Here is a 23,062-nt window from a genome sequence, read left to right as displayed (position 1 = left end):
TACCTATCTGTATAGTACGGGGAGGGAGCTTTACACTCGTTAGACCCTCATCTCTTTGAACAGTCACCTGTCATTCTTCTTAAACTTAAATCTATGCACGCTGTCTGCTTAAGTAAACTTTATATGGGCCGAGATCTTTGATCAATTTCATTATCTATGTTAAACGTATCAATTATTTCCAATGTGTGTGATTTCAAACTGTTTCGGGGAAAGTGTTTTAAACTCGTGTTGCCCCCTTCTCTCAATCTTGTGTACATGAACAGAGTCTTTACTTCCATGTGTACACACACACACACACACACACAAATATATACAATAGGAAGCGTATAGTGGTACTGACAGGGTGGTTGATGATAGGCAACCCAAATAAATATATATCAATATGGATGGTAGATAGCAAAAGAAGGCCTCGATATGAACACTTATTAACTGGATAGAAGGTGCAGGGATCATTGTATGTGAGAGACTTGGGGTCGATATCCTTCCTAGTTTGGCACCAGAATCCCAACTCAGGTCAATGGCAGAGGAGGCATAGTTTCTACTGCCCAGTATCAAAATTGTATTCACGTGTTTGATAAGGAAATATTCATCAATATGTTCACATCCTACATTAGGCCAGAATCAGAATATGCTCCTAAAGTTTGGTCACCACAATTAATGGAATTGCAAGAAAGATGGTAACAGAATTAAAATGGCTAAGTAACAGCAAAGGATCAATGACCCGAATTTTTTCACCATGCGAAATAGGAGTAAGGAGTGATATGATCAAAGCTTTTAAGTCTTCAAACCACATTGCATCTGTCGGTAGACGGCAGGATAAAGCAACCAGAGGCCATAATATGGAATTAAGCAAGACACTTGAAGGGTAAATTGAAAAGACCAACATATATAGCATAAAAAAATGGTTGATAGATAGAATACATCGAGTAATGTGATGCTGAATTTTGACACACGCACACCCACTTTGTAATAGTTGCTATATACATCTCTGAGTTTATCAATTTGCTTATCAATTGCTACGAAAGTGGCTGAAACATGGCGCAATCTGATTATGAAATACACAAAGATTACCAATAAAATCATTACATCATGGTGAAAGTGAGTAATCAAATGTATTGGTGGTGATTAACAAATCTCTGTACAGCAGTGAAATCGGATAACAGAGCTTGAAATGAAAGATTTATAACCAAGTAACTTTAACGTGGTGAAATCGGATTGGATATGTTGTTGCATATTCCTAAGTATTCCCTAAGTATATAAGTTTAGGAATACCGTTTTCTTTTGAACACTAAAGGTAACCTGTACGATAATTGTTTCCACACATGTACACATTCTAATTGTAACACAATCAGAAAAGTTTAAAGTGTATCTAAAGTACAAAAGAATACAAAGATTGCAACTTGGCAACAGTATGATCTTGCACCACTCTGTTTATCTGTAATGATTGCACCATGTTAGTCCATTTAGGCTCAGCAAGACCTTCATATATAGAATCGGCCCCGCGTTGTCACAGTGCTGTGTTCAGAACCGAACATTCCATCTGCTATCTACGCTGTGCTTGGCGTAGGGGCGCAGCCCTGGAGTCTACCGAGTCTGAGAGTACCATAACTTCCTCCAGGATGTCTCAAGAATCATTGGTGGTAAAATCGGAATCAAACCCGTTATTTCTTGGTGTGGACATGGAAGAAGCAACGTCCAAGGCCACAGTCAGGCCCAACGAGGACAGTGGTAGTGCTGAGAAGACTGTGTGTTCTTACTATGTGGAAGGAAAGTGCAGATTTGGCGATGACTGTTTCAACTTGCACCCTCCTAACGTCTCACTGTCAGGTCCTGCGAAAAACAAAGCCCAAAAGAAAACAGCAAAGAAGGGAAGAAGACCTCCGGAGGAAGCAAAGACGGATAGGAAAAACCCTCCCCTGAAGACAGCAGGGGAAGTGAGGAAAAGGATTCAGTGGGACCCCGACCTTCAGAAAGAATATTTCACCATTGGTTACCTCGACAGGTTCAATGGGGTTGTGGAGAAACCATTCACTGCTTTCTCGTGGGAACACCTCTCTGTGGTAGACATGGATCAGCTGGCTGTGCCCCAGCATCGCATCCAATACTACAAATATAAAGGCGTCAAAGTCTGGGACAAGAAGGATCGGCTCGACCACATCTTCGGGAGTGCAGGCAACAATATCACCATACAAGAAATCGTCCAACAAGTTGACGCAGACACTGAGAGGAATGGCCAGACCTTTGATCATGAAGAAGATTCAGATGACGATCTTAGAGTAATGGGGGAAGTCACCCTAGGGAGTAGACTGATGATGATTATCCACAAGGAGGAGCGTTTGCGGTCAACGCACTTTTTCTGCATTCGAGTGGAAAATGAAGCGGTGAAGACCACCGCGGCGGCGTTGCAGGAACGAGTGGTGCGGGAGGAACCCGTCCTTCGTAGTTGCACGATGCCGAGCGAACTGCTGCACGTCACTTTGGCCATGGTCCGGATCGAAACCCCGGAGGTTTTGCGTGATGCCATCCAAGCATTACAGAATTTACGGCTGAAGATCATGGAAATCCTGGGACCCCCAGCAGATAATGAGTATGAAGTTTCAAAGCGTATCATCAAAGCTCGGGGACTTTCCACATTCGGCGCGAGGGTGTTGTACTCGAAGCTCCAAGTCCCTTCCACCTTCACTGCTACCTTAAACGCGTTGCACCAGAGTCTTCAGCATATTGATGGTATCACCGTCACTAACCTCTTCGACTTCGTGCCTCACATGACACTGCTGAAGGTGAACCGACCCACAGCCACGGAAAGACGCTCCAAATACATCAACTCCAGCCTCTACAGTGATTACGAGGATTGTGAATTCGGCGACATTGTCTTTAACAACGTTCATTTGTGCGTCATTGACGATAAGAGAGGCCCAAATGGCTTTTACGTTACATGTGAAAAAATTGAGTTTTAGGGGAACACTTCCGTTTTACTGCATATTGTACGCAAATATACACACAATCTCTTTCTCTGCACGGCACCTGCACAAGAATGGACACAGTATTATAATGCGGTGGGGAACCATCTTGAAGTTCAGTCTCATAACTCACAAGTCAGGAAACCATTTCACAGAAAGGTATATTCCACCAGAAAATGATTTTCCCTCAAAGGCTCAGTCATCTGTTCCTTGCACTACCCTGATAACGCAGGCAATGCAAAGTGATATATATATATATATATATATATATATATATATATATATATATATATATATATATATATATATATATCACTTTGCATTCTATAATAGTGATAACCATTTTAATTCATGTACTGTGGATCGATTTTTTAAATATTATTTATTCAATTAAGTAGTTTTCATTCACCATACATTTTCATAAAGGAAGGTACAGTAATCCTTGATCATGTACAAGCTGTGTGAGAATGAATAACCAAAGTTTTATGAGTTAATATCTTTGTACTGGGAAAGATAAACACTTGGGCTACTGGGAAAGATAAACACTTGGGCTTTCAACAAGATAAACACGTGAGGCTTTCAGCAACAGATTACTCATATGATTAGGTTTATTATTGTTTTCACCAAATCTATGCACAGGAGTGTAAACATGAGAGGCTTTTTTTAATGCAGTGGGTCCTTAGCGGATCCTACTCAATGACCCGACGCTTGACCGTTCACCTGACTTTATCCTGAGGCCAAAGATGCAAGTATACACCGCAACAGTGAGGGACATACCCCGTCTCAAACGGGAGATATATCGAAAAAAAAAAAAAAATGACACTCAAGCATGACAGTCTAGAGGAGTGTTTTACCTGTTTCGTTTGGAATGTGAGGAATCACAAGGATACAGGATACGTAAAATACCACACAGCATTTGTAGTACGCGCTGAAAAGTACAACTCTTAAGGCGAGCTATTGCTGCTGGTACAGGAACAGGAAAAGGGTGAGACTTGGGAGTCCCATAGTACTGGTGAAAAAAGTAAAGAGAAGAGGTGAGGTAATAGTCCCGTGGTGCGTCTACGGGAGACGTGCAAAGTCGTTCTCTGGCCTTTGTGGTGCTTCTGCAGGAGGGAGAAGACCTTGCCGGGGTTGTGTTACACAAGGACGGAAGCGTTGCTGAAGTCCTGTGGCTGCGCTGTAGGAGGAAGGAGGCGTTGCCGAGGTCCCATGGTTTTCTGAAGGAAGAAAAGGGTGTCGCGGTTCCGTGGCTATGCTGTAAGAGGGAGGAGGCGTTGCCTTGAACCAGTAGATATGCTGCAGGAGGGAAAATGTGTTGCTGAGGTCTCGCGGGAATGCTGTAAAAGGAAAGGGCTGTTGCCGAGGTCCCGTGGTTGTGTTGCAGAATAAATGAAGTACACATATCAACAGCACTAGACCTCTCCCACCCAAACCACTCCATAATTAACCACCAACCCCCAAACAGAAACAGAAAGATTACCTTATCATACTTCAGTAAACTCTACTCTCACATTCCCCCCACTCCCAACAAACATGAATCTAACAAAACACCCTGTAATAACCTATAAACACTTTCCCCGGACATCACCCATTTCCACAACACTACAAACACCATTTCAGCATATACCCATATACCAAAACCCTTCATGCCCAGGTTGCAACTAAACCGAAGACACTCGATCACTTGCTACTCAATTGCCCTGCACTATCCCCTAATTAGACTTACACACGAAAGTCCCTACACTTTTATGATCTGTGGTCCCGCCCGATGGACGTGGATGGCTTCCTTACCGCTTTTGGGGACTAGAGCCACATATAGATAGCAGGAACTTTCGGAATTGGATTAAATGGTATGTATATACATGAGACGTTACAGGACTCAACCAACCTAGGTTAACAGCGCGAGTGAAAACTCACCTTCAGCGAGGTTGTATCATCGTCAATGTAGGAAAATGAGGACAATGTCGTTGAGGAACTTCCCACCTCAAAGGACTTAACCATTTCCCTGCTACTTGAAGCTATAAGAGCCCCGTTAAAATGTTCCTGATGTAGTATCATTTCTAGATTGTATAAGGTACTTTCTTATAGAGAAGAATGGGGTTTGAGCTCTGGTTATATGGTCATCTCCCATTTAATTATGGTGATGGTGGTTTTGATGAGGATCATCTTGTATATTAAGAAAAAAATACATGATTACAGCACATTAAGGCAGAATACATAAAAAGAATGCAATAAAAAAACACGTTTCGATTGGTTTCCTCATTAACAACACTACATGCTGATGCATATGATTATATACTGAATTTTATTCTTTTCCATGTATTATATTTCTTTTCTTTTTTCGTCTGGGACGGAAATGGTTCCGGTCCTCTCAAATTGGTTACCGGAAAAATATACTGAAACCAGATACTGAAATGTTTACTTAAAATACTAGAGGAGTCTGTCAATCTTGTAAAAAAGTCTAAATCTAACTAATATAATGCCTAAGTGTTATATTTCACCCTAATCAAAAATTATGAATGACTTACATTTAACGTGCCTCACAAATACAAGGAAATTTTCATTTCATAATTTTCATATATGTAATCCCAAAAAAAATGTTGGCATAGTTTCATATCCATCGAACGCGCCAAAGTTGGTGAGCTGGCCCAAGGCAGGTCGAGGTAATGCCTTTTACTTTGACAAACTGATTTTCAGTGCATATAGAATCAACTGCTTTAGTTTTCATCCTTCATTCGACCATTAAGGTGAGTAATTTTCTTGTTATTCGTAAAAACTGTCTCCAAAGAATTACTTATGGAGGATCGATGTGGTGACACTGATTAGGCGATCTACAAATTCTAATTCTTGTCTTGTTTTAGTTTGCCCAGAAAGCTCACTTATGTCTACTCCTGTGGCCTATACTAACACACTTTATTCAGTAGTATGTAATCTAAGTCAAGCTGAAATTCCTTGCATATAGCTACTATAAAACAGTCTGGCAAAATTTCCAAACTTATTTCAGTACTGGAATGAAATCTTCCGACCAGGTTTCTGGAAGTAAAAAAAATATATATTAGGATTGGCTACTAACAAATTATGTGTATTTAGCCTATTTTTCTCTAATTTTGGGTAAACTATGGGAAATGTGATCCGATGAAACGATTAATTCTTTATAATACGTTAATTCTTATCAAGATTTGTATTATAACCGCATAATCATGAATTGATAAGTATATGCTGCATAGCTCTTTTTATTGTAGCTAATGATTATGGAAACTCCATAGTTTTATCAGACTGGGGTGTCTAAATGGGCCCAACGATTTCTACCTCACACACTTCCAAAATCTACCCAATCCTTCCTAGTTTCGCTCTATATGAACTTGCTTGTTTTTTTCGTGCATTCCTTCGCTTGATGGATTCACTTGCAGTTGCTGATTGTTTCAAGGTCTGTTTAGGATGCCAAAAATTTTCATTTGGGCTGTTGGTTTAATAATGAGCTGTCTATATTCTAGAGGAGGGCTTTCACGCGAGACAGCAATTCGCATTTATTTAAGGTCTAAGATTGTAAGTCCCCTTTTTAGACTGGGTCCAGTGTTACGTTCTAAGGAATTTTAGCTCAGGTTAGGTGGTAGTTAAGGCTTCTTTAGCTTTGTGGCTGAAATTTTCATATTGAAGACTGCATGACTAGTCTCAATGATGTAGACTTCTGTGGCCGTATATAGTAATAAATTGTAATTCTTATCGGTTTCCTTTCACCATTCTACACAACCACTGTCAAATGTATCTAAAAGTTTCGTCACTTTATTTTTACTTTCCTTTCTCATATAACGTAGTTCATATAACGTAGTTCACACATATTCTAGACTAATACTTTCAGAATCATTACATTTTGTAAAGCTGGACAATTAGAAGTATTCGGGACTTATGGTTAACGGAGGTGAGCGATCTAGAAGTGCCACTTTATATGACACCGCCTTCAATCCAAGCTAACTTTACCATAGATCTGATATTGAAAGGGAATGAGCTCCTGGGTGAAATATCTGTCTATAAACTTTATCTTACATATACTCTTCAGCATGTTTCTTATGGACATTAAGTATTATTATTTGGTAAAATAATTGCGAAACGTTCTCTTAGTTCAGATCACCTCTCTTGTGGGTCTTTTGGCATCAGGGCTTTCTAACTCAAATACTCAAATTTGTGAACAAATATGAAGGTGGCATAAGTATGGCATGCTGCAGTCTCAATAGACACTATAGTTTATCCTCGGACGCGAGGCTGGACATCACCTAGTTCAGTTAAAGGGACGAAAACAAATATCCCTCGTTTACAGAGCATAAACTAAAGTTATAAAGAAGCTGCCCTTCATTTATCCTAATACTCATAACCCACGCCACGTCAAGGCATTTAAACTTAAAACACCAGCAGCGATTAGGTGTCTCTATTTCAAAGGCAATCCCCGTTCGTTTTATGCTTCAACATGTAAATGTACTCTTAATTATCATCATTATTAAACTTAATCGCTGTTTCCTACGTCAGCGGGGTAGCGCCAGGAAACAGACGAAGAATGGCCCATCCACTCACACACACACACTCATACACACACACACACACACACACACACATTTTCCCCATGGACTCATAGGAATATATATATATATATATTTATATATATATATATATATATATATATATATATATATATATATATATATATATATATTTTTTTTTTTTTTTTTTTTTTATACTTTGTCGCTGTCTCCCGCGTTTGCGAGGTAGCGCAAGGAAACAGACGAAAGAAATGGCCCAACCCCCCCCCCCCATACACATGTACATACACACGTCCACACACGCAAATATACATACCTACACAGCTTTCCATGGTTTACCCCAGACGCTTCACATGCCTTGCTTCAATCCACTGACAGCACGTCAACCCCTGTATACCACATGACTCCAATTCACTCTATTTCTTGCCCTCCTTTCACCCTCCTGCATGTTCAGGCCCCGATCACACAAAATCTTTTTCACTCCATCTTTCCACCTCCAATTTGGTCTCCCTCTTCTCCTCGTTCCCTCCACCTCCGACACATATATCCTCTTGGTCAATCTCTCCTCACTCATTCTCTCCATGTGCCCAAACCATTTCAAAACACCCTCTTCTGCTCTCTCAACCACGCTCTTTTTATTTCCACACCTCTCTCTTACCCTTACGTTACTTACTCGATCAAACCACCTCACACCACACATTGTCCTCAAACATCTCATTTCCAGCACATCCATCCTCCTGCGCACATCTCTATCCATAGCCCACGCCTCGCAACCATACAACATTGTTGGAACCACTATTCCCTCAAACATACCCATTTTTGCTTTCCGAGATAATGTTCTCGACTTCCACACATTTTTCAAGGCTCCCAAAATTTTCGCCCCCTCCCCCACCCTATGATCCACTTCCGCTTCCATGGTTCCATCCGCTGACAGATCCACTCCCAGATATCTAAAACACTTCACTTCCTCCAGTTTTTCTCCATTCAAACTCACCTCCCAATTGACTTGACCCTCACCCCTACTGTACCTAATAACCTTGCTCTTATTCACATTTACTCTCAACTTTCTTCTTCCACACACTTTACCAAACTCAGTCACCAGCTTCTGCAGTTTCTCACATGAATCAGCCACCAGCGCTGTATCATCAGCGAACAACAACTGACTCACTTCCCAAGCTCTCTCATCCCCAACAGACTTCATACTTGCCCCTCTTTCCAGGACTCTTGCATTTACCTCCCTTACAACCCCATCCATAAACAAATTAAACAACCATGGAGACATCACACACCCCTGCCGCAAACCTACATTCACTGAGAACCAATCACTTTCCTCTCTTCCTACACGTACACATGCCTTACATCCTCGATAAAAACTTTTTTTTTTTTCTTTCAAACTATTCGCCATTTCCCGTGTTAGCGAGGTAGCGGTAAGAACAGAGAACTGGGCCTTTGAGGGAATATCCTCACCTGGCCCCCTTCTCTGTTACTTCTTTTGGAAAATTAAAAAAAAATAATGAGAGGGGAGGATTTCCGGCCCCCAGCTCCCTCCCCTTTTAGTCGCCTTCTACGACACGCAGGGAATACGTGGGAAGTATTCTTTCTCCCCTATCCCCAGGGATAATATATATATATATATATATATATTTTTTTTTTTTTTTTTTTTATACTTTGTCGCTGTCTCCCGCGTTTGCGAGGTAGCGCAAGGAAACAGACGAAAGAAATGGCCCAACCCCCCCCCCCATACACATGTACATACACACGTCCACACACGCAAATATACATACCTACACAGCCTTCCATGGTTTACCCCAGACGCTTCACATGCCTTGCTTCAATCCACTGACAGCACGTCAACCCCTGTATACCACATCGATCCAATTCACTCTATTTCTTGCCCTCCTTTCACCCTCCTGCATGTTCAGGCCCCGATCACACAAAATCTTTTTCACTCCATCTTTCCACCTCCAATTTGGTCTCCCACTTCTCCTCGTTCCCTCCACCTCCAACTCATATATCCTCTTGGTCAATCTTTCCTCACTCATTCTCTCCATGTGCCCAAACCATTTCAAAACACCCTCTTCTGCTCTCTCAACCACGCTCTTTTTATTTCCACACATCTCTCTTACCCTTACGTTACTTACTCGATCAAACCACCTCACACCACACATTGTCCTCAAACATCTCATTTCCAGCACATCCATCCTCCTGCGCACAACTCTATCCATAGCCCACGCCTCGCAACCATACAACATTGTTGGAACCACTATTCCTTCAAACATACCCATTTTTGCTTTCCGAGATAATGTTCTCGACTTCCACACATTCTTCAAGGCTCCCAGGATTTTCGCCCCCTCCCCCACCCTATGATCCACTTCCGCTTCCATGGTTCCATCCGCTGACAGATCCACTCCAAGATATCTAAAACACTTTACTTCCTCCAGTTTTGCTCCATTCAAACTTACCTCCCAATTGACTTGACCCTCAACCCTACTGTACCTAATAACCTTCCTCTTATTCACATTTACTCTTAACTTTCTTCTTTCACACACTTTACCAAACTCAGTCACCAGCTTCTGCAGTTTCTCACATGAATCAGCCACCAGCGCTGTATCATCAGCGAACAACAACTGACTCACTTCCCAAGCTCTCTCATCCCAAACAGACTTCATACTTGTCCCTCTTTCCAAAACTCTTGCATTTACCTCCCTAACAACCCCATCCATAAACAAATTAAACAACCATGGAGACATCACACACCCCTGCCGCAAACCTACATTCACTGAGAACCAATCACTTTCCTGTCTTCCTACATGTACACATGCCTTACATCCTCGATAAAAACTCTTCACTGCTTCTAACAACTTGCCTCCCACACCATATATTCTTAATACCTTCCACAGAGCATCTCTATCAACTCTATCATATGCCTTCTCCAGATCCATAAATGCTACATACAAATCCATTTGCTTTTATATATATAAAAAAAATATATATATATATATATATATATATATATATATATATATATATATATATATATATATACCTCGCAAACGCGGGAGACAGTGACAAAGTATAATAAATAAAATATATATATATAAAACTCATACCACATATTTTCCTCAACCATTTCACTTCCAACACATCCACCCTCCTCCGTACAATCCTATCTATAGCCCATGCCTCACAACCATATAACATTGTTGGAACTACTATTCCTTCAAACACCCATTTTTACTCTCTGAGGTAAGGTTCTGTCCTTCCACACATTCATCACTCCCAGAACCTTCCCCCCTCCCCCACCCTGTGACTCACTTCCACTTCCATGGTTCCATCCACTGCTAAGTCCACTCCCAAACATCTAAAACACTTCACTTCCTCCAATTTTTCTCCATTCACACTTACATCCCAATTAACTAGTTCCTCGTCCCTACTGAACCTCATAACCTTGTTCTTATTCATATTTACTCTCACCTTTCACCTTTAACACACTTTTCCAAACCCAGTCACCAACCTCTGCAGTTTCTCACCCAAATCAACCAGCAGAGCTGTATCGTCATTGAACAACAACTGACTCACTTCCCAAGCTCTCTCATGCACAACAGAATGCATACTCACCCTTCTCTCCAAAACTTGTATTTACCTCCCTAACCACCCCATTCATAAACAAATTAAACAACCACGGGGACATCACAAACCCCTGCCACAAACCGGCATTCACTAGGAACCAATCACTCTCATCTCTTCCTACTAGTACACATGCCCTACATCCTTGGTAAAAACTTTTCACTACTTCCAGCAACTTACCTCTCACAATACTCTTAAGACCTTCCACAAAGCATCTGTCAACCCTATCATATGCCTTCTGCAGACCCATAAATGCTACATACAAATCCATCTGTTTTTCTAAGTATTTCTCACATACATTCTTCAAAATAAACACCAGATCCTTACATCCTCTACCACTTTTGAAACCACACTGCTCTTCCCCAGTCTGAAGCACTGTACATGCCTTCACCCTCTCATATAATTTCCCAGGTATAGTCAACAAACTTATGCCACTGTGGATTGAACACTCACCTTTATCCCCTTTGCCTTTGTAGTGGTACTATGCATGCATTCCACCAATCCTCAGGCACCTCACCATGATCCATACATACATTGAATATCCTTACCAACCAGTCTACAACACTGTCACCCTCTTTTTTAATAAATTCCACTGCAATACCATCCAAACCCACTGCCTTGCCAGATTTCATCTTCTGCAAAGCTTTCACTACCTCTTCTATCTTTACCAAACCATTCTCCCTGATCCTCTCACTTTGCACACCAACCCAACCAAAACACCCTATATCTGCCACTCTATCATCAGACGTTAAACAAACCTTCAAAATACTCCATTTCCTCACCTCATCACTACATGTTATTACCTCCCCACTTGCCCCCTTTACCCATGTTCCCATTTGTTCTTTTGTCTTATGGATGTTATTTACCTCCTTCAAAAACATCTTTTTATCCTCATTAAAATTTAATATTACTCTCTCACCCATCTCTCATTTGCCCTTTTTCACTTAATATCAAACATTATTTTCTGTCTGTGACTGTAATGCCTCTACCCACATGCAGATTTAATTTCCTATTCACTAAGGTACCCATTGGCTTCATATTGCCCAATACAGCTGTTATTAGGCTCATAAGAGCCTGAATCAAGCAAGTTTTAATTGCATAGCCCCTATGTTACTGGTTTTCTTCTACTCCAGGAAAAAGTCTGTACAAAGACATCTCAGTAATGATAGGCTCATTATGGCAAACTAATTCAGTAATTCTTAACTCAGTATTGTCTTCCCACAGCCTGTGTAGTCTCATCAAGAATTATGAGGACTAATGCTGTGTATGTACGTCGCCGCCAGGTTCAACAGTCACTCAGTATTTCGCCAATCTGTCCACATGATATGAATTCATGTATCAAGGAATCTGTACAGTGTGATGTTGCTAGGAATCACACTGCGTTCCAGAGGACTTTAGGTGATGGAGACATGGTGGGGCAACATCCCGACTCTCTGGAGGAAGACAATATTCAACAGCAGCCAGCAGCCCAAGGACTGCAGCTGAATGGACACCCTCAACTTATTGAAGCCAAAGAAGTGCACAAGGAACCCTGTCCAGCCCGTCCGACAAAGACCATCCTACAAGATATAATAAATTTCTTTAGTGCTAAGGTCACGTCTCCAACACAACTGCCCCGGGATGCACCAATTCCACCTCCTCAAAGTATGATGCTTCCAGGTAAAGATCAAGCAACTCATCCTCATGAGAGCAAATCTGCAGACAAAGAGAATATTCCTCCACAGGGTGCTAGTGTTTCCACGGCAGTGTCTATGCTGCAGGACTTTAGGCGTAAAGCCTCAGTGAAGCAGCGGTTGATCAAATGCCCTCCAGCACCCCATGCAGCCAGACGCATTGCGCCAAGAAACTTTGGAGAACTTTCCCCTGGAGAGGTGGCAGACAGCAGTGTGGTAAGTGTTTGTTGCCATGATCATCATTAGAACATAAATCACATGTAAGTTGGTAAATGTTAAAGTTCCATTTTCATTTCCTGAGTACTTGGTCCCATAGTATGTTTTGCTTCCATTTCCTGTATGTATTACTGGGACTAAGAAGTAATACAAATTATATTGGCAATAAAGGATGTCAAACACTGAAAACAGCTTCCCCAAACTCTAAGCTGGACTACCATCATCACACAATCAAAGAGAAATAGGTAATCATAATTAATTTTATTCTTGATTACATTAGAGCATGGCATCAGGTGAAAATTGAGGAACAAATGCTATAAAGTAATGAATGGGGATATGATACAGGATGAGTTTAGTGTGGATAGGATGGATGTGAAATCCGGTGGTATGGAGAATGCTTGTAGATGTTATGGTGATAGGTTTGCATGAGGTGGGGGTGACGGAATAGGCTAAAGTTGAGTGTGCATGGGAATGGCTGTGGTGGTTGGTGGACATGTTACAGAATGGTTGAGATTGCTGTAAAAGCGGACTGGGTAGGTTTCGAACACCTGTAGGTTTGCACAGGACTAAAGTAGAAGTGGTTTTGCTTATAAATTAGGATACAATGAGAGCTGTGGGTGTAGTCAAGTGGAGATGACTCCTGTCGTGGATGGAAATGGGATAAGGATGGATGGAGTGAATGGTGATAGGGTGGGGTTATATGTACGTGTGGACAGGAGAGAGATGGTTTTTGATGTGGGATTAGAATGAGTTGGCTGTAAGAGAGAGTTTTTGATGTGGGATTAGAATGAGTTGGCTGGAGGTTTGTATTATGCTGGGGATGGCCCTTGATATGGATGTTATCGGATAATTGTGGATGAGGAAGAAAGTAGGTGTCATTGTTGATGTAGCTAGGATGAAGGTTGCTGTAAAGTAAATTTGGATGGGGATGGGAGTGGGTGTATTTGTGGCGGGCATTGGGTGAGGATTACTCTGTGCAGGGTAGGCTAGAGCCAAGCATGAGCCTGGGGCTGGAGCAGACCCTGTGCCTGCTTTGTGTATGGTGACTATGGCCAACCCTTCATCCAAAGACATACGAGACATATATTGGAAATTGTATCCTGAAATTCTAGTTAGCTATGTAGTGTTATTCACAGAGCACAAACATATGAATTAACATTTCTGATGTCATATGTACAATCAAACTTTTGATGAAGTTTGCAAAACTCTTGCCTTATTAGGTCATTGACAGAGGGCAACTCTACCACAGTGTTTCCAGAGGCTCAAACTACTAACTACCTACTAACTATTTCTACCTGATGTTCCTACTAACTACTTCTACCTAATGTTCCAACCTACTACTTCTACCTAATGCTTCCACCTAAGGTTCCTTCCTGCTACTTCTACCTAATTCTCCTGCATAATTAATTACCTTTCTGTAATAACCAAATTGCACTTTACAGGGCGAGGCTTCTACACTCATTGGGCCCTATCTCTTTTACAGCTTTTTAAACTTATATATGCTGTCCGCCACATTCATAGTTCTTTCATTTTGTTTATTCCATACATCGATTACTAATACACAAAAAAGTACTTCTTTACTTCTTGTTATGACCTCTGGATGTTTTGTTTTTGCATCTTTTGAAGAAAAGTTCACTGTTGATGTCAGCATATTGGTTTAAAAGTGACCCTCTTTCTTTCATGGCATCTAACCTTTCACTGCAACTCTTAATTTTGGTATCATCTCTGTTGCCTTTCTCTGAATCTGTATTAAATCATTGTGTTTAAGTAAAATGAACAAATTGAGAAGTATTTCCTGATACGCAGGATGTGAACTGTGAGGGCTTGGAGAGGGTGAAGGTGGCTATGTGTGGATGAGGTGGGGATAAGGATTCCTGCATGTGTGGATGTGGTGGGTTTGAAGGTGGCTGTACGTGTAAATGTGATAGGGATATGGGTTCATGCACATGAGGATGTGGTGGGGTGAGGGTGACTATATTGTAGGGTGAAGATTGCTGTAAGTATGGATATGGTGTGAGGGTGACTAGTCATACAGTAGTACTCCACAGATAAAGACGACAGATGAGAGGACAATGGTACAAAGGAGCACTGCAGACTATACAATACAAAGAAAGCATGAGAAATCTTGGAGTAGAAACAGCACTAGCAAACATAAGAACTCTGTTGAGAATGGGACAACTGACATCATAAATAGGGAGAAAAAGAATGCAGTAATTAGACGTAGTCGTCGTGAAGAAAACTCAACTGGCACCGTATTAGTTTCGAGGAAACATATGAATTGGTTTTTGCAGCTTGTTGGTAAGTAACACCTTCCTAACAGAAAATGTGTTGTATATTCCCTTTGTTTTTTTAGACTGGATGTTCTATGGACCTTTCCGAAATGAATATGACATTTACTTCTTTTTATCAACTTACCATTATTCCTGGTCGCTGAATCTATGTCTAAGGACAAGGAATTTTTATGTTGTTGGGATTACTGAATAATTTGAAAACTTCTAATAGGTCTCCTCCAGTTTATGCCTTTTTGAGAAAATAATTTTAGTTCTTCGAGTTTCCTTTTAGACAACTTTATAGCCTCTGACTTCTCCCTGTAGATATCCTGTATCATTTTTGTTGCTGCAGTGAATGCATGTTCTAATTCAGGTCTAAGTTGTAAATAGGTACTGAAAATTTTCTAATCCATACTCTAATTACATTTCTAATACTTAATCAGTAGACAGTTTGCATCCTTATCAATTGTCAGAGTTACATGGTGTTGTGGTGACAAATTGGGTACAATGTCAATCCCAGGTCCTGTTAAAACACAGATTCATGTAGCTTGGGTTCTTGCTGGTTGTAGTCATATTGAGGACTTCTTTCACTTTATCCCATATTCTGTACTTAGTATTTGCTTGGGATGAACTCATTAACCATGTATCTCTTTGTAGGTTAATGCAGTCCTTGCCATTCTTTACTTCTTTTCATGGGTTAGCTTCATTCACAAACTTATTCATTATTTACATAAATTGGGAATAATAACAGCTCCTAAGACTGAGCTTTGCAACATGCCATTGGGAACTGCACCCACTGAGACAAGGCACCTTTGGCATTGTTGCATACTCCACTGTAAATACACTTTGGAATTTTGTATTTACCTCCTCATAGTTTGTCATATGCTTCAGCTACCCTTCCATTTTTATTAATTGTGTCTTTATCAAGATTTCTTCTTATCTTACACTACTCATTTGTCACTTTCAATACCTTTCGAATGCTGACTGATTGTTGAGTTTGTAAATCTTCTCCAAAGTACATCTATGTGTCCTGTATTTTCTTAACACCTTTAATTGAAGTTTATGCTTTTCAGACCTACTCTCTTCCCTGCTAACAGTACCCATGCACTGATCATGCCATTATAGATGTAAATAACCATCTTTTAACATTTTTATTTTCACTGTGAAATCCAGTTTCCCAGTTCATGTTCATACAAAAATAGTTTGACTCTAGAAATGTTTAAGCTCTGTATGGTTTCCACTTTTTTATTTCCTTCTAGCATTTCGTTTCTGATCTTTTGAGGTCTTCAATAATCATGTAGTATGTATGCTTACCTATTCATTTTGTATATATGAATGCTGGGAGGGATTTCACATTCATGAGCGCCTCTTTCTCAACATATCTTTTCTGTCATATACCCTCTCAAATTTTCCATTAGCATACATAAAGTTTGATTTCATTGATAAGTGCATTTTTTACCTGATATATTTAGACATCAAAGTTTTTATGTGGGAATCATGTCCTATTGAGCTGTGTATGATATGATTTACAGGCTAATTGTACTTTCTTTGCTCAAATTCAAAGTTCTTTTTCTCCTTTATTGTTAAAAACTCTAATTGTATCAAGATAATATGAAAGGTCTATGAGTAAAATTACAATTAAAAAATCTGTTGACGACAAATCTTGTGATTTGATTTTGACAGTTCAGAATGTCTTAATTTATCAAGATTTTACCATGATAAGTATTATGGTTTCAGAAGTGGTAGAGGATGTGTGGATCAGGTGTTTGCTTTGAAGAATGTATGTGAGAAATACTTAGAAAAGCAAATGGATTTGTATGTAGCATTTATGGATCTGGAGAAGGCATATGATAGAGTTGATAGAGTTGCTCTGTGGAAGGTATTAAGAATATATGGTGTGGGAGGCAAGTTGTTAGAAGCAGTGAAAAGTTTTTATCGAGGATGTAAGGCATGTGTACGTGTAGGAAGAGAGGAAAGTGATTGGTTCTCAGTGAATGTAGGTTTGCGGCAGGGGTGTGTGATGTCTCCATGGTTGTTTAATTTGTTTATGGATGGGCTTGTTAGGGAGGTAAATGCAAGAGTTTTGGAAAGAGGCGCAAGTATGAAGTCTGTAGGGGATAAGAGAGCTTGGGAAGTGAGTCAGTTGTTGTTTGCTGATGATACAGCGCTGGTGGCTGATTCATGTGAGAAACTGCAGAAGCTGGTGACTGAGTTTGGTAAAGTGTGTGAAAGAAGAAAGTTAAGAGTAAATGTGAATAAGAGCAAGGTTATTAGGTACAGTAGGGTTGAGGGTCAAGTCAATTGGGAGGTGAGTTTGAATGGAGAAAAACTGGAGGAAGTGAAGTGTTTTAGATATCTGAGAGTGGATCTGGCAGCGGATGGAACCATGGAAGCGGAAGTGGATCATAGGGTGGGGGAGGGGGCGAAAATTCTGGGAGCCTTGAAGAATGTGTGGAAGTCGAGAACATTATCTCGGAAAGCAAAAATGGGTATGTTGTATGGTTGCGAGGCGTGGACTATGGATAGAGTTGTGCGCAGGAGGATGGATGTGCTGGAAATGAGATGTTTGAGGACAATGTGTGGTGTGAGGTGGTTTGATCGAGTAAGTAACGTAAGGGTAAGAGAGATGTGTGGAAATAAAAAGAGCGTGGTTGAGAGAGCAGAAGAGGGTGTTTTGAAATGGTTTGGTCACATGGAGAGAATGAGTGAGGAAAGATTGACCAAGAGGATATATGTGTCGGAGGTGGAGGGAACGAGGAGAAGAGGGAGACCAAATTGGAGGTGGAAAGATGGAGTGAAAAAGATTTTGTGTGATCGGGGCCTGAACATGCAGGAGGGTGAAAGGAGGGCAAGGAATAGAGTGAATTGGAGCGATGTGGTATACCGGGGTTGACGTGCTGTCAGTGGATTGAATCAAGGCATGTGAAGCGTCTGGGGTAAACCATGGAGGGCTGTGTAGGTATGTATATTTGCGTGTGTGGACGTATGTATATACATGTGTATGGGGGTGGGTTGGGCCATTTCTTTCGTCTGTTTCCTTGCGCTACCTCGCAAACGCGGGAGACAGCGACAAAGCAAAAAAAAAAAAAAAAAAAGTATTATTTATCTTGTATGAGATAACAGAAGAGATTAATGTTTATCTTGTACTACGGCACTGATGTGCTATGGCCTTTTTGTAATGTATATGATTAGTTAATATTCCATGTATGATTAGTTAATATTCCATGTTATCCTAAAGAGGACCCATTAGTGGCGAAGTTTCTAAAAGTTGACATCTGCCGACGCTATGCCGACAAATATCTGCTTGCCATGGTCTTCACCTACTTTGTACGTGCTGGTCTAAAATGTCATCAGTACTCTAAGGAGAATTTCTTTGCTGCATTGTAAGTTACAAAGAATAATATTTTGTATTTCATATCATTTCAAAGTATAATACACTACTTTAAGGTTAACCTTTTTTTTTTGTTTTTTTTCTAGACCAGTGATTATTTCATACTTTTGTGTCTGTGCTATTGATATTGTATTTAGAGAGCCATACAGACAATTTATCAGCTGTTACAATGGGATGAGCTCATGTACCACCATCTTTTAAATTTTTCATTTTTTAAAGTAAGTTCACTTTGCAACTTAATATCTGCCAATTATCAGTAGTTTCCTGTTAAGGAAATATAGGAGTCATACTGTCTCATATCAACTGCTTTAACAGATACCTTGCACATGATATGGAGGAGGATGAAGAGGAGCTAAAATATGAAGTGTTTCCATGGGCACTTGGCCAGAGGTGGCGCAAGACTTACCCATCTCTCTTGCGAATACGTGATGATATCTTCTGGTCCATTGACTGTCGTGCAGTTGTTTCTAAGCGATGTTGTGATCAGGTACTGAAGTCTTGAATATGATATATATTTTCAGGCTCTTTACAATAACAGTATCTTTACTAATATACTTCAGGTCATACATTTTAGAATTTCTCCTTAATACTTAAATTAAGAGTACAATAATGTGGGTTATATTTTGAACATTACTTCTGACATTATCTGACTATGTGTAACTAAGATTTTGTCATGATGGCAGGTCAAGCAATGTAATGCACACCATGACTTTTATGCTAAAGAATGATGTTTCTCTTGACAGCCTTTCCTTGTCCCATCACTTGTCTTGTTCGTTGTGTAATGTTATTTTTTCTGCAGCTCCTCCAGTGATGAAAATATTCATTCTCAGTTCATCTGGTGTTGTCTTCAACAATGACTGTAATCTTTTGAATGTCTTTGTAGTCACTCCATATAAATATCATAGGTTATCAAGTATTGCAGTATATAATTGCTTCACCTTCTTTCCTGGGCAATTAGGTATCTGAAACATTTTTGGTATGTTCCAAAAAATACTTTTGACTTAATGATTCTGTAACTCCCTTGCCTAGTTGCTTTCATGATTAACACATTGCTCTTCAATAATTCTGTTTGTTGCCATATATCTCTCCCTTCATATATCTCTCCCTTCAGTGTTCATGGTACTTCATATGCTCCTGTCTGTTTAGTTCCTTAGTAAAATGTTTCTTTATTCTCTCCATCTTGAGTAATTCAGTCTATTTTACTGGTGACCATACAACATAACAATATTCTAGTTTACTCCTTATATATTTTCATCATTAATTGTCTATCTCTTGTTGCAGATGTTCTCAATATCATACCACTCATTTTTTGGCTTGAAAGCACTACTGTCTTTTCAATAGGTTCCTTAAATGCAATATTTTCACTTATAATAGCAACAGTAATGGATGAAGGCAAGCAAGTATGAATATGTACATGTGTATATATGTATATGTCTGTGTATGTTTATGTATATGTCTGTGTATGTTTATGTATATGTATGTATATGTTGACATGTATATGGGTGTTTATGTGTATATATATATATATATGTGTGTAAATGAGTGGATGGTCCATTCTTCGTCTGTTTCCTGGCACTACCTCGCTGACACGGGAAACAGCAATTAAGTATAATGAATAAATAAATAAACAAATAATATTCCAGAAGAATATACGTGAGAAAATAAAGGACAGCATGGGCCTCTCACAGAGGGGAACTTGACAACCAAAAGATATATCTTCATTTCAATATTAAAGGAAATATGCTAAAGGTGGTTGTATTATTCACACAGCAATAGAATATAAAATATTAACATACCAACAAATATACTACATATTAAAAACTAGATATAAGATCTAAAAATAATTATACCAAATGACTTTAATATTAGAGAGCATAACAGCAGCCATAATTTCTTAAAAATATTAAATAAAAGTTTGCCTTTACTTCATGGAAAATTAAAGAAAAACAAAAAATTTGGTTAATTAACCATATTTGTTGCTGTTCAGACATTTGAATTTGGCATGTATGCAAGTCATACTTTCCCCTATTGTGGTACAGTATATGGGTAAGTGGCAGGGTGGCAATGGGAAAGGATGAAGGCAGCATGTATGAATATGTGCATGTGTATATATGTATATGTGTGTGTATGTATATGTATGTATACGTTGAAATGTATATGTGCATGTGTGGGCGTTTATGTATAAACATGTGTATGTGGGTGGGTTGGGCCATTCTTTCATCTGTTTCCTTGAGCTTTCTCGCTAATGCGGGAGACAGCGACAAAGTATAATAAAAAAATGTAGCACTTTAGGATTCATTTCTGGTGCTAACAGCAATCTCCTGACATAAGGAATCTCTGCACACAGTTTTGAGAAAATTCTTCCATGGAACTCTCTTAATAAAGTAGGGGAGCCTTTTTAGTAACCATCTATGGGGGCTTGTCTCCATAATCAAAACATTTCATTTCCTTAAGAAAATAATATATGAAAAAAGAACAAAGGAAAATTTCATATTGTAAAGGGAGAGTTAAAACAAAAATGAATAAAGGAATCTTTTGCAGTTTAGAAGGCAGATATAAATCAAAAACAAATAGAGCTGGGTTACGAAGAGATTATTAGTTTCCTTAAAATTTTTATAACCAAGGTAATGGAGATGCAACCAGAACACTGGCTGTGGGAACGTGACAGGCCAACATACCATGGAGGTGCACTTCGAGAACATCTCAAGCATCCTAATGATAATGGTAAGTTATACCAAACAGATGTATAGCAGGTACTGAAGTATATACCTAGGAAATATATCAATACCCTAAATATAGCTTCAGTGTAGTATAAAGTTTAAGGTGATAGTATGTTCTTAAATCCACAACTTCTAACTAGCTTGGTATTATTAACATCATCATGTAATACATCTTAAGGCCATTTTGGAATTATTATTGACAATGCTGTATACAGAACAGGAACTATAGACTTAAGTACATCACATATTTGCTCCAGCTGTTCACACATTGTTTTTTTTTAGCTGTTTTATGATGTAAACATTAAAAATATTCGAAAATGTTGTTAATTCTAGTTTCCAAAACACTTTCCAAGGTCATCCCCGAGGTCCTGACAAATCACCTTTACAGTGCCAGACATGTTTTGAACGAGAATGCAGTAATTCTCAGAACTCTTACCTTCTGTATTTATCAGAGTCTGATGCTAGCACAGATTCATCATTTATGGGTGAGTTGAATTTATTAGTTGATTTTCTTGTGTTTCTCACCATTCGAACAGAGGAATCTCTAATCTCGCCAAGAATTTAAACATTGAGTATGGACTCAATTGCCATATATATTATCTTTTAAACATATATTGAAATTGAGCTTTGAACTAGATTAAAGCAGAACGAGGGCTATATCTATAGTGGCGTAGGTTATATGCTTCAAAATAATTTTACCTTTGATCAACCTCTGATGGAGTACGGTGGCAAAGACTTTCTAGAAGTCTAAGAACTTGTAGTCTACCCATCCCTCTTTTCGATCTAAAATGGAGATCACCTTATCAAAGAAGTCTAGAAGATTGGTTATGCATGACCTTTCTCTGAATTCATGTTGCCTGTCAGCTCAGTAATATTCTCCCTTGAAAGAAATTATTCATTTGTTTTCAGATTATCTTTTCCAGTGTTCTACATATTGTGCTTCTTTGTGAAACTGCCATGTAGTTCACCACAAATTCCTGGTTAAGTATTGATACATTCCTTCTGCACATACGGGGATGTTGTCAATGGAATGATTTCCCCCATCCTATCAATACAGGCACCTCAATTTATGTCTGTTTGATTTACGCCATTTTCAGAAAAACACACACAATCCACTTACACCTTTTTTTAATTCATACAGGCTTAAGTTTGGATTAATGCAATCATCACTGGGCTAGCAGCATGTTGGTGTGGCGTTTCCAGCACCTTGCAAGAAGTACCCATACACATGGCGTGTATACAGTCTGTATTCAGTGCTACAGCATGCTGTATATTGCACATGTTTTGCTCTTTGCATCATGTCACTTAAGTGTCTTTTAACTTCTCTTGGTACCAGTGGTGCTAAGAAGCGTAAGTAGTAATGTTAAGATGGAGGTGAAAGAACAGCTGATATTAAGCCAGTTCTTGGACTTCATGAATCTACTTTGTGGTCTATTCATGACAGTGCATATCTAGGCATGTCAAAAGTGTAACATTAATCATTGCATCCAAGACCTTGTATTTCCGAAGTTTGATTATGAAGAGAATGGAACTAATGTTGAGCATGTGGAGCAAACACCAAACTTGTGAAAATGTTCCCATCAGCATGTTTGTAATATAAGCAAAGGCTTAGAGTATATATGATGACTTTGCATTGGAAGATGGAGCAGTGAAGACATTTCAAGCAAGTCCTG

The 23,062-nt window shown here is 39.5% G+C and overlaps 3 protein-coding genes across 7 annotated transcripts in view; 2 read left to right on the top strand and 1 right to left on the bottom strand.

Moving 5' to 3' along the window:
* Window positions 1–1,619: 1,619 nt before the first annotated feature.
* On the top strand, window positions 1,620–3,350 carry LOC139746868 (uncharacterized). Its single transcript, XM_071658509.1, has one exon. It carries the CDS (start codon window positions 1,620–1,622, stop codon window positions 2,955–2,957), a length of 1,338 nt encoding a protein of 445 aa, XP_071514610.1. The 3' UTR covers window positions 2,958–3,350.
* LOC139746867 (uncharacterized) overlaps window positions 2,980–23,062 on the top strand; it is a 25,045-nt gene continuing 4,962 nt past the window's right edge. For 2 of the 4 annotated variants that reach the window (XM_071658504.1, XM_071658508.1), the window contains exons 1-7: window positions 5,443–5,707; window positions 12,344–13,008; window positions 15,057–15,306; window positions 18,517–18,661; window positions 18,985–19,156; window positions 21,294–21,393; window positions 21,743–21,874. In XM_071658504.1, the coding sequence (XP_071514605.1) occupies window positions 12,367–13,008; window positions 15,057–15,306; window positions 18,517–18,661; window positions 18,985–19,156; window positions 21,294–21,393; window positions 21,743–21,874 (1,441 nt within the window). In that variant the 5' untranslated portion in view covers window positions 5,443–5,707; window positions 12,344–12,366. Of the gene's footprint in view, window positions 3,120–5,442; window positions 5,708–12,343; window positions 13,009–15,056; window positions 15,307–18,516; window positions 18,662–18,984; window positions 19,157–21,293; window positions 21,394–21,742; window positions 21,875–22,530; window positions 22,632–23,062 lie in introns of those variants that run through there. The other 2 variants (XR_011712247.1, XM_071658505.1) reach the window with 2 other exon arrangements.
* The window catches only part of INPP5E (Inositol-3-phosphate synthase), a 91,290-nt gene continuing 71,433 nt past the window's right edge, over window positions 3,206–23,062 (bottom strand). Inside the window, exon 15 of one of the 2 annotated variants that reach the window (XM_071658498.1) lies at window positions 3,206–4,297. The gene's annotated coding sequence lies outside the window, so the exon portion shown is untranslated. Of the gene's footprint in view, window positions 4,298–5,716; window positions 5,994–23,062 lie in introns of those variants that run through there. The other variant, XM_071658499.1, reaches the window with a different exon arrangement.

Source organism: Panulirus ornatus, chromosome 66 (genome assembly GCF_036320965.1).
Source record: "Panulirus ornatus isolate Po-2019 chromosome 66, ASM3632096v1, whole genome shotgun sequence".
In the NCBI taxonomy this organism is placed as follows: Eukaryota; Metazoa; Arthropoda; class Malacostraca; order Decapoda; family Palinuridae; genus Panulirus; species Panulirus ornatus.
This window is presented reverse-complemented; position numbering and strand designations above follow the sequence as displayed.

Bases quoted from the DNA above. Each gene is read 5' to 3' on its own strand.
- LOC139746868 (XM_071658509.1), top strand. From the start codon at position 1,620: ATGTCTCAAGAATCATTGGTGGTAAAATCGGAATCAAACCCGTTATTT.